This window comes from Panthera uncia, chromosome C2 (assembly GCF_023721935.1).
Source record: "Panthera uncia isolate 11264 chromosome C2, Puncia_PCG_1.0, whole genome shotgun sequence".
NCBI lineage: Eukaryota > Metazoa > Chordata > Mammalia > Carnivora > Felidae > Panthera > Panthera uncia.
The window spans coordinates 10,357,221-10,372,402 of NC_064810.1; the positions used below are offsets into that span (position 1 = coordinate 10,357,221).

Below are 15,182 nucleotides of genomic sequence, written 5' to 3' on the forward strand. Positions count from 1 at the left end.
AAGGGCAGCCGGAGGGAACAGCAATGAACCGTCCACAGATCTTGGTCCACGGTCCATGAAACACCCCGGGTGGGTTACACTGAAGATCAGTCCCTTCGGAGGGCAGAGCCTTTCCCTCCCCAGAGCAAGGTTAGAAACAGAAGCACGACATCCACATTGCAAATGAAGATATGAGATTTCCCTAAAAAAAAAAGAATGAAAAGTGGCCGGAGCTCTGACTTCCGATGCCACCTGCCTCGAGGTGGGAACTCACAGAAGAGGAAGATAAACCCACTCAGAAGAGAAGGGGGCTACGCTTGCCACCCCTTTCCCAAGACCCAGTTCCCAACGAAGGGACCAAGAAGAGCACAGAAGGTGGGGGAGCCAGAGAGAGAAAGAGAAGAGAGGGAGAAATGAATGACCCAAGGGCTTGATGGGCTGTAGCTCTATTGTTATGATTATTTTAAGTTCAGTCACACCTGCTCCTTGGGCAAAGGTGAGACTAAGAGGGCAAAAGAGGGAAGAGAAAGAGAAAAGAAGAAACCATTTCAAGTCACAAAGTGCCATCTTTCTCATCTGTAATCATAATGCATCATTAAAAATAAATGACAAAAACAGTATCGTCGTGATCCAACAATCCATCCCATGTGGTCCGGGGAGAACCAGGAAGAGAGGTATGAAGACCGCCACTCCCATACGTATCACCTTTTGCAAACGCTGACATACACGGTGTCTCCACAATAACGGGGTGACAGGCGGCAGGCATTGTCCCCCACCGTCCGGGGAGATAGTAACGTCACGGCTGGTGGGGGGCACGCCACGCACAGTTACCTGGCCCATGAGTTGACACTGAAGGGGCTCTACGTAAATTTGGCAGATAAACATTTTTGCTTCGACCCATAACCCATTTCCCCCCTAGTGGAGTCCTTTTTTGGACAGGTGGGCAAAAAGAGACCACCTCCATGCGGCCTTACCTTGAGCACGGTGAACCTAGGGACTTTCCAGATATGTATGTATTTTTTCCCCTAAATATTAAAGAATAAAGAGTTATTGCCCCCCCCCAAAAGGAAAACACAGAATAGTGTAAATAAGAAAACAGATCCCACATAAGCCCACCATTTACAGACAATATTGACATTGTGGTGTGTTTTTTCAGCCTTCAAATAACGCATAGCATCCCGTGTGTGCAATTTAGAGCCTCGTTATTTCTCACTTAACATTACAATAGAAGGATCCTTCGTGTTGTTACCAACTATTTGTAAACATTGTCTTGATGACCGCATGTAATATTCCGGTATGGAGAAGAATACCCATAGGTGCCACCCTTAACCACTTTTTTTATTATTTTATTTAAAAAAAATTTTTTCAATGTTTACTTATTTCGAGAGAGAGAGACAGACAGATCGTAAGTCAAGGAGGGACAGAGAGAGAGGGAGACACAGAATCAGGAAGCAGGCTCCAGGCTCTGAGCTGTCAGCACAGGGCCCTGTGCAGGGCTCGAACTCACTAAGGTTGAGATCATGATCTGACCCGAAGTCCAGCGCTTAACTGACCGAGCCACCCAGGTGCCCCTTTAACCACTTTTTAAAAAAAAATTTTTTAACATTTATTCATTTTTGAGAGAGAGACAGGAGTGTGAGCAGGGAAGGGGCAGAGAGAGAGGGAGACACAGAATCTGAAGCAGGCTCCAGGCTCTGAGCTGTCAGCACTGAGCCCCACTGGGGCATTAATTCACAGACCACGAGATCATGGCCTGGGCCGAAATCCCACTAACCGACTGAGCCACCCAGGTGCCCCATCTTTAACCACTTTTATATTTTGAGACCTTCAGATTCTAGTTACTGCAAGTAAAACTCAAAGAACCTTTCTATGCATAAAGCTTTTCTAAGCTTCATCCATTATCCCTCCCCACAGAACAGATTTCACACAGTACAATTACACATCGAGGCTAAGGACATTTTAGGGCTTTCCAGAGTGTCTGATGAGGGTTCGTACTGGTGCCCCTGGAGCCTGGAGGTGCCTGCTCGGCCTTGGCCGGCTGAGCTGAGCCCTGGAGTGTCTGTCACATGGGGTGGACCCTTCCCAGAGCTTCCTCCCCGGGAGAGGACGGGGGCCAAGGCCTAAGAAGGAGAGGGAAAGAGGCAGACCAAGCAGAGGGAGCGTCTTCTGGCTCTAGGTCAGGAACCTTCTTTCTCTGTTACCTGCCTGCAGACCTTGAGCCAGGACCTTACCCCCCCCCTCCCACCCCCACCCCGGGGCTCTAGCAGGACTGGGGAATAGCCCAGTCTCATTCTTGCCTCCCAAACCTGAGCAGCTGCTGGGAAGTTGCTGGCAGGTCACTCGGCGGGTGTGCGGTTTGCCCCTCGTGGCCGGTCCCACCGCCCCCGGGACTTTGGAGAGCCAGCGCCAAAGCGTGCGTGGGTGGCTCCGGCGACCGACTCCCGCGGGCGGGGACCGCACCTGTCTGCTCCACAGCTGCCCCTCCAGCTTGGGGCTGGACACCCCGTCAGTAGGCGCTCGATACATCTGCCGAAGAGATGCGCGGCCAGAGCTGGGGTGTGGGATGCGGTGAAAAGGAGTCTGCGGGGCTTGGAGCGTCTTTAAGTTACTGTTTGGAGCTGTTGGAAGGGATGTGGCGCTGGGCCCAGGGTGGTGGCGGCGGTGGGGGTGGGGGTGAGGTGGGCTGGGGGGGGGGGGATTCCCGGAATGCCCTTCTCTTGGCCTTAGCCCCTTCTCGCCTGCCAACCTCAAACTCCTGCAGGAAGGTAGAGCTGGCTGGCCGGCTGGCAATTGTAGTAATAACGACTTTCTACCGGCGCTGAGCCCACCGGCGCCATCCAAGGGGATCGCAGGCTGCGGAGGGCCGAGGGAGCCGGGATCTGGCCTGGGGTGGGCCGGGGGCCGGGGCGGGGACGCGCGGGCACGGGGCGGGGCGCCCGCCGGCTCCGGGAGGCCCCGCCCGCCAGCGCGGTGCACTTGCCCCGGAGGGCGCCGCCTCGGGCTCGGCTGTCGGTGTCCTGCGCGCGGCCGGCGGACCCGCAGCGCACCCGGCCGCCTGGACGCGCCAGACCCGGTAAGTCCACTCTCCCGCCTCCCGGCTCCTCGTCCCGCGCGCCGGCGCCGCAATCGGGCGACCCGGACGGGGGTTCCAGGGCCCCGGTCTCAGCCGCAGGGCAGGAGGCGCCGCGACCCGCGTACTGCGGCGCGCGGCCCGCGCCCCCTCTCCGCTCTCGGCTCTGCCGGCTTCACTTAGAGGCGCACGCACAGAAAACGATCTCGCCCGCCACTAACGACCACACTTCCCCATTTTTATTAAATCTCAGCCATTCTTGTAGAAAACTCGGCAAGTGCCTAAAAGCATCAAAGAGAACTAAAGCCGCCCAAGATCCCTGTCCCCACTCTTTCGAAGACCTCCATCCAGCTCGGGCAATACTTACATATACACCCAGCCTCGGAGGGAACGTTAGAATTTTTTTGACCGGGAAGGGTCTTGGGCCTTGGCCTCTCCCTGGGGAAAAGGCATGGGGCAATCATTGTTGGTATCTGATCTTGATTGTAGTAATTGGGGGAAATGTGGAACTTCTGGAAGCAAGCTGCCTGCGGTGGTGTTTTGCATCTATCTGTTACATTGTCCCCTCCTGGATTAAAAAAAAAAATAGAATTTAATGTTTACTTATTTTGAGAGAGAGAGAGAGAGAGATTGTAAATTGGGGAGGGAGCGAGGGAGACGCAGAATCCCAAGCAGGCTCTAGGCTCTGAGCTGTCAGCACAGAGCTCGGAGCCGGCTCGAAGTCTCCAAGGGTGAGATCACGACCTGAGCTGAAGTTGGATGCTTAACCGACTGAGCCACCCAAGTGCCCCTTCCCACCTGGATTTTTTAAACTGCTATATGTAAGCTGTTTATTTCGAGTCCACGTTTAGGTTAAGAAGGAGCTTCTGGTTCCATTAATGAAGGTTCTGGCCAGTAGCCACCAGGGCCATTTATGTTCAGGCTGGTGGCGAACTTTGCTGTGGTCACACAATTGTTTAAATTCATATGTGCCGAGTTGCCAGAAAGCACCTTGACTCTGATCTGTGGGTATCTAAGGAGGTGGCAAAAAACCTGCTTTCTGTAATCTATTTCATATACTCGCCAGAGGTGAGCTAAGGATGGGTCCAAGGAAGGCAGTCTACCTTTCGAGAATGTCCCCGGGATGTCTCGCTTTTGACAGGTTCTTAGCAAGTGGACTGTTTTGAAAATAAAGTACATCATGAGGACATCAGAGGGACTCAGTCTTCTCATCTTAAGTCTCTGAAGGTACAGCTGGTGGCTCAGGGCTTTCTGGTAGTTGAGTGGAACATTTATTCATTCATGCATGCATGCCTGCGTCCTATGAATATTTATTCTGCTCCTACCATATGCCAGGTACTGTTCTAGTCCTTGAGACACATGCGGAAGATCACACGCAAACGCCCTTGTCCAAAGCGTAGGCTTTGGCGGAGAAGACAAACAACAAGCAATGGACATAATAAATAAGAAAATGAGGGGCGCCTGGGTGGCGCAGTCGGTTAAGCGTCCGACTTCGGCTCAGGTCACGATCTCGCGGTCCGTGAGTTCGAGCCCCGCGTCGGGCTCTGGGCTGACGGCTCGGAGCCTGGAGCCTGTTTCCGATTCTGTGTCTCCCTCTCTCTCTGCCCCTCTCCCGTTCATGCTCTGTCTCTCTCTGTCCCAAAAATAAGTAAAAAACGTTGAAAAAACAAATAAAAAAAATAAATAAGAAAATGATGTTGTATTTTATGTACAATTAATTAAAATTTTAATTTTAATTGTACATTTTACAATGTACTTTAAATGTACAATGTACATTTTTAAATGTAATTTAAATTGTACAATTTAATTAAAATATTAAATTTTAATATACAAAATAAATAATACTAGTGATATAAATATAAATAAAAATAGCTTACATTTTATTATATGAAAACATACTGAAAAAAAACATGCTCTATTGAAAGAGGTTTTCATTTGGCGACCCACCCAATTTCTTTCAAGAGTGTATTATTCCTTGTTGGTTATTTGCACTCGCAATCACATTGTAGTTGTAACGAACCTAATACTTTGCATTCATATTTAATCCAGCAATCTCTTATTGAGCCATTCTGGGTGCTGGAGTGGGGACAAGGTGAGCAAGATAGTCTCTGACCTTCCTGAGCTTCTGGAAGGAAATGCCCAGACAAATGTACAAATTGCTACAATACCAATTAGAATATGAGTCATATAGACAAGGCACCATGTGGCTAAAGGAGGGGACATCTGAATGGGGTGTTGACACCCAGGTTGGCATAGGAGGAGGCATTTGGAGGGCCAGTAGAATTTTGACAAGGAAATATGGCGGTCACGGATCTCTTGCCGAGAGAGCAGCAGAAGTTAGAGGTAGGAAAGTTGTGGGTTTGTTCCATATCTCACAGAATCCTGTGGTGTAGTCAGGGGAGATTCCATTATGTCCAGTTTTCGGATAAGAATACTGAGGCTCCTGATTTTTTTTTTTTTTTTTTTTTTTAATTTGCTGAAGGTGATAACCCACCTGCCTTCCTTCTGACTTCAGCAGCCCTCCAGAGTCTGGGAATCCTGCCGTCCATTCTCCACACCAAAATGCTCATCCGTTTCCCCATATTATGTTGGGCTGGGTCCCTCTCACCAGCTCACTGGTTCATATTCCCATCCTGGAAGGGTCTGGGGGCCCCTGTTGGCTTCTTTTCTGCTCAGGGATAAATATGCCTCCAGAATTTGGACACAGTGTTGAGATAAAGATGAAAATAATTGATAGTTGCTTCCAGGGAAAACATGCTTGCAGAGTTCTGGAATCAGTAAGATCATATGCACCAAAATTAGGTTAATTCATGATCAGTTTTACCCTCATTCTGCTTCCTGATGCAAATGAAGGCCAGTGAGGATTTCAAGACTGGATGCTCTTTGAGGAAATGCTGAAGGAATGCTGTTAAGACCATAGGAATGTTATCCTTGCTCTACCCCCATAAGGAAAGTAAGGGCCCAGGGGAACCCTGTGTTTTATCTAGGACTGAGTCAGGGCTGGAACTCAGATCTTCGAGCTCTCACTCAGACACTCCCTACTCCCCCCAGCATCTGTCCCTCTCGGCAAAAGTGTGGCTGGAGTCGGCCACAGAAGCCTTGGTTGCTCAGTAAACGCTTAAGAGAGAATGAAATGTGGCAATGCTAGGAAATCTGTTCTGGAAGCTTCCAGGCTGTGTTATCAGTGCAGCCGGGCGACATAGCCAGGACCTGTGAGGGAAATGCAAAAGGGGTGATATGCTCCAGGCCAGCGTGACGTCACTCACTGCCCCCTTCTCCTCTGGGTGCAGCTGGGAGTCTCCCAGGATCCCAGGCTCGTGGAGACCCAGTTGGTCTCTACTGGCAGCTTTTAGCTCAGCTCAGCTGCCCAGAACCCCGTATCCTGAGTGATTTCCAGCAGATCAGCAGCTCTGGGTCTAAACTTTGAAGAAGAAAAAAATGCACTAACCTTGATTGGGAGCGGTGTCCCTGCTGCATGAGGATGCTCAAACCCAGGCTAAGGCAGACACTTCTAGAAACCCCCTCTTTCTGGGCCCAGGAAGGCCAATTCGAGAATGTCCAGCGTGGGGGCGCTTGGGTGGCTTAGTCGGTTAAGCATCCAACTGGTGATTTCAGCTCAGATCGTGAGTTCGAGCCTCATGTCTGACTTTGCGCTGACCGCACAGAACCTTCTTGGGATCCTCTCTCACTGCCCCTCACCCACTAGTGTGCTCTCTTTCTCTCTCTCTCTCTCTCTCAAAATAAATAAACTTAAAAAAATAAATAAAAAAAGAATGGGGGAGAATGTCCAGCATGGGCTAAGCATAAAACTGTCTGTGTTTGGAATTGGACCTCCCTGGTTCCTGCTGCTTCTGCCCCCCCCCCCCCCCCCAGCCCCCTTGACACTGTGCAAGCTACAAACAGCTGTGGTTCACCCCAGGAGGGGTGGGGGTGTCCTGATGGCATATTTAGGTCACGAGCCTGTCCTCATTTGGGTAGCCCTGGTTTTACCTGATAAAAGTGCCCACGTCCTCCGCTCCTTTGACCTTAAATACAGAATCTATCTGTTCTCTGCAAAGTCCTGAGAACTCCTTTTTCTGTACTAATAAAATGGGAGTTCAGGGCCACAAGATTACATTTTAGATGCATTTTTGATAAGAGACGTGACCTTGGGCAGGTCAGTTGAACTCTATGGAGCCTAGTTCCCTGTGAGTTAAGATTGCTGGCTTAGTTCTTCAAATCCGTTTGAGTCCAGTAACGTGAAACAGTGGCCACTGGGCAGTGCTTTGGCATGATAATAGAAGTGAACTTGGAGAATGGGACATAAACCCCCAGCTGACATGCAGATTGAGTTCATTTACACCATGCTGACTCTGAAGAGGACATTGCCAAACTCATTTTGAGACTCATTACACAGAACGCCGCGTGACCCAGCATGCAGGCCTTGGGGGCACCGAGGGCATTTCGCAAAAGCAGTACATTAAATTACGTGTAAAGTAAGCAAAGATTTCCCTTTAAAAATTCCGAGTCATTATTTGAAAGGCAGTTAATGAACTTGCCTTTCCTGGCCTGGCACAAGGCTCCAACAGGCTCAGCATAATTGAAGGTGCCAGTGTGAGTCAGGTGGGAGGCAGCTGGGGTAAAGGGAAGGCTTGAGAATTTCTCTCTGCAACTTCCGTTCACATTACATCAGGGACATAGGAGACCAAAAAAAAAAAAAAGAAAAATTAAAAACCAAACGGGATTTGAAAATTATTGTATGAAAGCATGGTTTCTCTTCTTATAAAACTCTTCCTGGCACCTTGCAGTACCAATGATTGGTCAATTTCTTAAGGTCCCATAGCCCAGTGGGTCTCATGCTTGGCTACAAATTAGGATCACCTAGGAAGTTTTTCAAAGCCCCAATGCCAGAAAGGAACCACAAATAAGGACATCACAGTCTTTGGAGGGGGCGGGGGTGTCCATCAGTATTTTTTTTTTAAAGCTCTCCAGGTGATTCCAATAGGTTACCAAGCGGGGGGAAGGGGGAGTCCCCAGATCAGCAGCATCAGCAGCACCTGTGAATTTGGAAATGCGAATTCTCAGGCTCCACCCCCACCCTTCTGGATTCAGAAACTCTGGGAGTGGAGCCCAGCACTCTGCGTTTTTAGGTGATTTTTTTTTTTAACATCTTTTAAATGTTTAATATTATTTTTGAGAGAGAGAGAGAGTGTGTGCACAAGCGGGGGAGGGACAGAGAGAGGAAGACAGAGGATCCAAAGAGGGCTGAGCTGTCAGCGCAGAGCCTGATGTGGGGCTCAAACTCACAAACCGTGAGATCATGACCTGAGCCGAAATCGGACACTCAACTGACCGAGCCACCCAGGCACCCCAAGAAGGTGATTCTAAAGCATGTTAAAGTTTGAGCACCCCTACGTTGGAGTAAGGCCTGGTGGGCTTTCCAAGCAGTTGTTTCTGTTGCTTTCTCCAGCCACGGAAAAGTCCGTCTGGTTTTAAGCAATAGGTCTTCTCAGTAATCCCACCCATATGAATTAGTTCCAAAAGTTGCTCTGAGGTTGACTTGCTGCGTGGAACTATGAGTTCTAAGCCACTTAACTTCTGCTGGTTGCCTACCATGATTCCAATCTCGCGTGGTCGTGAAGCAGTAGGGATGCTCTAACAGTAATTAGCAGCGGGATTCCTTGCCGACTGTGGTCATTCCGCGTTTTTAGAAAAAAAAATTGCATTATCAGCTCAAGGCCTGTGTACCTTCCCAGGGCAGGGTTCTATGCATTCATAAGTGGTTTGAGGTCATTTAAAAAGAAAATGTTGGACATCTTGTTTGGAAATCTTAGCTGCCCAGAGCCTCTCTTGTCTTGAGTGATTTTCAGCAGACCAGCAGCTCTGGGTCTAAGCTTCGAAGAAAAAAAAAAAAAAATGTTACCAAATGATTCCTGTCTACTGCCGTGCTGGAATGGGGGGAAATGCTGACTTGGGATAGGAATCAGAGGCTGGGAGTCTCTGGAGCCTGCTTACCCCCTCCCAGATCTCAGGGCACAGACTCAAAAGCCCCAGAGGTGTCAGGAGAGCCCATAAACACGTTTGTGCCTTATTCATGAGCGTCTTCTCCATAAAGTAAAGGGAGCCACCATGGTGGGCCATGGAAGAGCCAGACCTAAAACCCCCGACCTCCAAATCCCTGGGCTGCTATTTCTGAATGAGCAGGAAAAAACCAAGGCACTCACACCCGGGACCCTGAGCACACACGGCTGTGTGCCCCTCTACTTACTGGGTTAGTGATCCCACAGCTGCAAATGTCAATGATGTTTCTCCCTGGTCCCAAAGGGAAAAAGACGGAGCAGGCCTAAGGAACCTGGCCAGGGTCGTGTGGCCAGATAGCAGCAGGGCCAGAATCCAAACCCGGAGTGGAGGCGTAATTCCAACGTCTGATCACTTTCTCCTCCGGCACTCATGCTCCTTGAGCCCGTGGGACCAAAGGGACTTAGCTAACGGTCTGAAGGCAGCTCAGGGGCATTCGTTAATTAGATACGCAGGTTACGGTTACGAAGAATCAGGGCCCACCCGTCAAGAGGTATTAAGAAGTTCATGGACAGCTCCCAAGCTGCTGTGTGCCAGACACCAGGCCAGGAGGCTGCAGGGGACAAGGTGGGGGACAGAGATGATGACCATGGGTCAATCAGCAGGGAGCACACAGCCTTCAAGGGCATGGCATGCATCAGAGAAGGTTGAGCTGGACTAAGAAGCATCACCAGGCATCACTTCGGAGCTTCATGGGCCAAGAAGGAGGATGCCTAGGCTGGAGATGTCCAAAGAGGTGATGATGTGTATGGGGCTTGGCCAGAGTATGGGGTCTGGGCAAGAGACAACAGCGGAGCAAGAGAAGGGGGCAGGAGCCCTCGCATTTGGGCTCTATATGCTGAAAATGGAGTGTTTCGCCCCGAAGGTCAGAAGGAGCTCAGGGGGGCCTTTGGAACGACAGGTTCTGGGGTGGGTACACGGCCACTCGGCTCACTGAGGCACGGAGCAGGAGGCGTGAGGGAGGTGGAGGGCCGTGGGGATGGCCGAGGGTAAATAAATCCCTGGCAGGTCATTGGACACCCAGCTCTGGTGCCCAGAAGGGCAGCTGGGGTCATGGCCACACGGGTGAACCAGAAGGGGCAGGTGTAACCACGCAGGGGGTGGGCAGAGTGAGAAGAAAGGAGGGCCAACTAAAGAATTCTGGGGTGCACCGACAGGCCAGGCATCGGTGGAGGGAGAGGGGCCTAGATGCCTCTAGGTGAGGCATCGTCCCCTAGGGCCGGGCTCAGAAATTTTGAAATTAAGCCAATCCTAAAAAGGAGCTCTAGGTTGACCAGTGTCCTAAGCAAGACGATATGTGATATCGCAGTCCCCATCGCAGGTGGGAGAGGCAGAGCCCCCCACCCCCATCCCCCACCTTGCACTTTGGAATTTCTCTTTCCACAGTGTTTCTGACCAGAAACTGTGTACGAATGAAACCCGTTCAGTTTACCAGTGACCGTAAGGTGCGGTGTCTGAACGCGTGAACCCCCTGACAGAATCCCAGAGCTACTTGGCAAAAGCTTTCACAAGCCCCAGGCCTGCTACATGGGTTTGCGGGGATAGTGACATCCAGATTAAAATGATGGGGAAACTGTCCCTTTCTGCGTGGCCGGTGCCAGTCACTCGGCAAAGGGCAGCGGGCAGGGAGGGGGCAAACACAGCACAGGGTGGAACACTGGCCCCCGAGAGGGGAGTTCTAGGTCAGGCTTTCCATCCACATGCTGTTCCATGCTGGAACAGACCACCCCTTGCCCGTTACCTCCTAGGACGTCTGAGAGCACAGCAGTCTGACTAGCACGAACCACCAGGCGCCAGATATACGAAATGTGGGCTTTTTCCAGGTCCATAGGAGGACAAGGGTATTTGTTTGTTTCCCCTTTGCTTATGCAGTTAGAGGCCACAGCAGCATCCAGTTCTGGGGGAGCAGGCAGAGAAAAGAAGTGGGTGTGGGCCATGGGTACCGTGCAACCGTCGGAAGTAAAGGAGTGCAGACATGCCTCACCACCTGAGTGGCCATAAAGTCACGGTGGGGAGAGGAAGAGGAAGGAGGGGCAGTTATGTACCCCAACAGCACGTCTGTATGTCTTCGGCCGGGCTGCTGTAACAAAATCCCACAGACGGGGGGCTGAAACTACAGACACACATTTTCTCACAGCTTGGGAGGCTGTAAGTCCAAGATCGAGGTTCCGGAAGGGTTTGGTTCCTTGTGTGAGCTCTCTTCCTAGCTTGTAGCCAGCTGCCTTCTCCCAGGGTCCTCACGTGGCTCGAGAGAGATTTCTCTCTTATTATAAGGCTATAGTCCTATCAGGTTAGGGCCCCACCCCTATGACCTCATTTAACCTTGATTACCTCCTGCAGACCCCGTCGCCTGGTGCAGTCACGGTTGGGGGTTAGGGCTTCCACACGTGAACTGGGAGACACAATTCGGTCCACAGCACATAACCTCAAATATACACACACTACACAACGTGTAGAGTGGAGGAACCCCCCCCCCCCCGGTGGTCGCCTCGGAGGGGGGTGGGGGTGGGGAGCGGAAATAAGACGGAATCAAGTGACCAACTGATCAAGCGAGAGAGGGGTGTGTGCAGATTCAAGGAGGCACATGCCATGGACTGAGGGGTACGTTGGGGCGCCCGTCTCCCCTGAGATTTCGAAAACCGTGCGCGCGTGTGCGCGCGTGCGCGGGTTCGGGCCGGCACATGCTTGCCGATTTCACACTGCACTTTTCTCTTAGAAAGTTTTCTCGGGAAGTTGGAGCTCCCGCAGTGGAAACTCGAAGCCCAGCATGATTCTGCCCAACACCACGGCCACGACGCCCTTTCTGAACGCCCTGTGGCAGGGGACGGCTCTCCAGGGCGGCAACATGTCAGGCGTGGCCCGCAGGTCGCCTGGGGGTGACGACAGCCAGCTGGAGGCACTCTATATCCTCATGGTGCTCGGCTTCTTCGGCTTCTTCACCCTGGGCATCATGCTGAGTTACATCCGCTCCAAGAAGCTGGAGCACTCCCACGACCCGTTCAACGTGTACATCGAGTCCGACACCTGGCAGGAGAAGGACAAGGCGTACCTCCAGGCCCGGGTTCTGGAGAGCTACAAGGCGTGTTACGTCATTGAAAACCAGCTGGCCGTAGAGCGGCCCAACGCACACCTTCCCGAGATAAAACCTCTGTCATGACCCCGCAGTTGGCTAAAACTGGACAGATCCCATTTGACAATCTGATCTTTCTAATCATGTACCTTTTGTATTCTTTGTCGGACGGATGTAATTGGGTTTTTTTTTTTTTGCTGTTGTAAGGGGTGGATTCGTAACACCATTTCTCTAAAATCACATTCCTCCTGTAGGGGACCTCCAGCTATTCCCCAGTGCCTGACCCTGCCTTGTTAGTTTTAGCAGAATCCCTAAGATCATGGCCTGTGAGATACTTCCCAGACTCCCTTGCAGCGAGCAAGGTCACGGGATGAAGTTCTGGCCAGTAGAAGTGGGAGCGGTTCTAGAAAAGGAAGGGGTGTGTCGTCCACTCCCCTCCCCCTCTTCCCAGTGGCTGGGACGTGGAAGAGGTAGTGAACCAGCTTTGACTCTGTCCAGAAGGACACCATTGGGCGCCTGGGTGGCTCCAGCTTCAGCTCAGGTCACGATCTCACTGTTCTCTGGTTCAAGCCCCACGTCGGGCTCTGTGCTGACAGCTCAGAGCCTTGAACCTGCTTCGGATACTGTGTCTCCCTCCCTCTCTAAAATAAGCATTAAAAAAAATTTTTTTTTTTTTAAAGAAAAGGACAGCATCCTTGCAGGTGACAGAGCAGTAAGAGTCTGGGTCGCTGGGCCTGCCCTTGTTAGGACAAAACCACTCTGCCCTTATCACCTCTGCCTTCACCAGGGAGGCTCTGGCCTCCTCCTCCTTCCTCCTCCTGCACCTCCCTTACCCCCCCCCCTCACACACACCCCCCCCCCCCCAAACACACACACACACTCACACCCACGGAGGCACACACGTACACACAGAGAAGCTCTCCCCCTCCCCCAACGCGGACCCTTCCTACTCTCCTATCCCCATCTCAGAGGAGCTCACGTCCTCCAGGACTGAGATGCCGGAAAAAAATTTCCACTTCCGCATGTGTACCAAGGGGAAGGTGCTCAGTTATCACGGCCGGAGGGAGGGACGCATCCGCCAACCCCAGAACCCAGGAGAAGGCGTGGGCTTGGGCAAGTGGCAGCACCTGGGGTCAAGGCAGCGGGGCCTTTTGAGGTTGAACTGTGTCCCCCCCCTCAAAAGACGTGTTCAAATCCTAACCCTGGTACCTGTGAATGTGACCTGACTTGGAAATAGGGTCTTTGCAGATGCCACCAGGTTAAGATGAGGTCCCTGGGGTGGGCCGACATCCGATATGACTGATGTTCTCAGAAGATGTGGGCAATTAGGTCACGGCCACATGGGGAGAAGCCTCGTCAAGACAGGCAAAGACTGAGTGTCAGCGGGGAGCCAAAGAGTGCCGGGGATTGATGGCCAACACCAGACTGGGAGAGGCCAGGAGGGGCTCTCCCCTACTTGTTTCATGGAAGCTTGGCCCCACATGCACCATGATTTCAGACTTCTGGCCTCCAGACCTGTGGGACCAGGAGTTTGTTAGGTTTCATTTGGGCTCTGTCAGGGCAGCCACGGGAACTCGGGCAGTGCCTTTTCCCCCACCCCCAGACAGCAGCTTTCTTCTCCTCGCCTCCTGACAGGACAGAAGATTCTCTGGGAATCTTCCCTCACAGATGAGAGAGTGGGAAAGGGATTGCGGGGGAGGTGGATGGTGCCGGGGCCATTCATTGCTCGGGGCAGTAGAAGAAAGCCCCCTTGGCGTTACCTGACCTTCGAGAATCCCAGAGAACGACTGCCTTGGTTTCAGCCTGCGTCTCCAGCGGTCGCCATAGCACGCTGCGACACGCTGAATGCTTGCCCACTCCTGGAAAAGGGTGGACTGTTGAAATGGATGCATTTTGCCCAACATCGCGGGGGCTCATGGGCTTCTGGAGGCCCTCTCACGACTGGGGGCGCCTAATGAACCCTGCGTGGGTTACCAGCTTCCGACAGACACAGATTGCCCGCAGGGAAGGCAGGCAGGCCGGGGGTGCACCTTTGGAGGGGGACCCAGAGGGCACTCTGACCCACGATGTGATCAGTGATGTGATCAGAGCCGGCGTAGCAACTGGAACCCCAGGCACACAGCTGGTGCTTAGCACCAGTCCACTGACCCCCCCACTGGGATTCCTGTGACTTTTAAGGCAGAGGGAGATCCCATGATCCTCAGTGCTCCCGGGCCTCGAGGGACCCGGCGTTCAGCACCCTCCTCCATGTCCCTCAAACCTTTTATAAGCCACACATTTTCAAAGGCTTGTTATCATATTTCCCCCCTTTGTTGTTACATTTAAATTTTAGCTAACATACGGTGCAATATTGGTTTCAGGAGTAGAATTCAACCCATAGTTTGTTCTCCATCGTTAAGAGTCTCTTGTGGTTTGTTTCCCTCTCTTCTCCGCCCCCCACTCCTTCCCCATGTTTGTTAACATGCATAGAGCACTTGCCATGTCGGTTACTGTTCTGAGCTCTTTAGAAATGGAATCCCAGGGGCACCTGGGTGGCTCAGTCAGCTAAGCGTCCAACTTTGGCTCCGGTCATAATCCTGCGGTCTATGAGTTCAAGCCCCATGTTGGACTCTGTGCTGACAGCTCAGAGCCTGGAGCCTGCTTCAGATTCTGTGTCTCCCTCTTTCTCTGCCCCTCCTCTACTCGTGCTCTCTGTCTCTCTCTCTCTCCCCAAAATAAATAAACGTTAAAAAAATTTAAGAAAGAAATGAAATCCCAGTACTTTATATGCAATATTGTATGTGTTCCCTGGCTTGGACAACATGCCTTAAAGGAATTAACAATTTCTTTTTAAAAATCAGTCTTTCGGGGCGCCTGGATGGCTCCGTTGGTTAAGCGTCCATCATGCCCTACATATGCCTCTGCACTGACAGCACAGAGCCTGCTTGGGATTCTCGCTCTAAATAAATAAATAAACTTCAAAAAAACCCTAGTCTTTCATCATGATCTGTAGTGTGTGTTTTCTTA

At 51.6% G+C, this 15,182-nt stretch overlaps 1 protein-coding gene across 1 annotated transcript; it reads left to right on the forward strand.

The window, feature by feature from the left end:
* Positions 1-2,968: 2,968 nt before the first annotated feature.
* Positions 2,969-12,697, forward strand: KCNE1 (potassium voltage-gated channel subfamily E regulatory subunit 1). Its single transcript, XM_049629261.1, has 2 exons — positions 2,969-3,052; positions 11,823-12,697. The coding sequence occupies exon 2, from the start codon at positions 11,874-11,876 to the stop codon at positions 12,261-12,263; it is 390 nt and encodes a 129-aa protein (XP_049485218.1). The 5' UTR covers positions 2,969-3,052; positions 11,823-11,873; the 3' UTR covers positions 12,264-12,697.
* Positions 12,698-15,182: the final 2,485 nt, after the last annotated feature.

Excerpts from the sequence above, each read along its gene's own strand:
- KCNE1 (XM_049629261.1), top strand. The coding sequence starts at position 11,874 with ATGATTCTGCCCAACACCACGGCCACGACGCCCTTTCTGAACGCCCTG.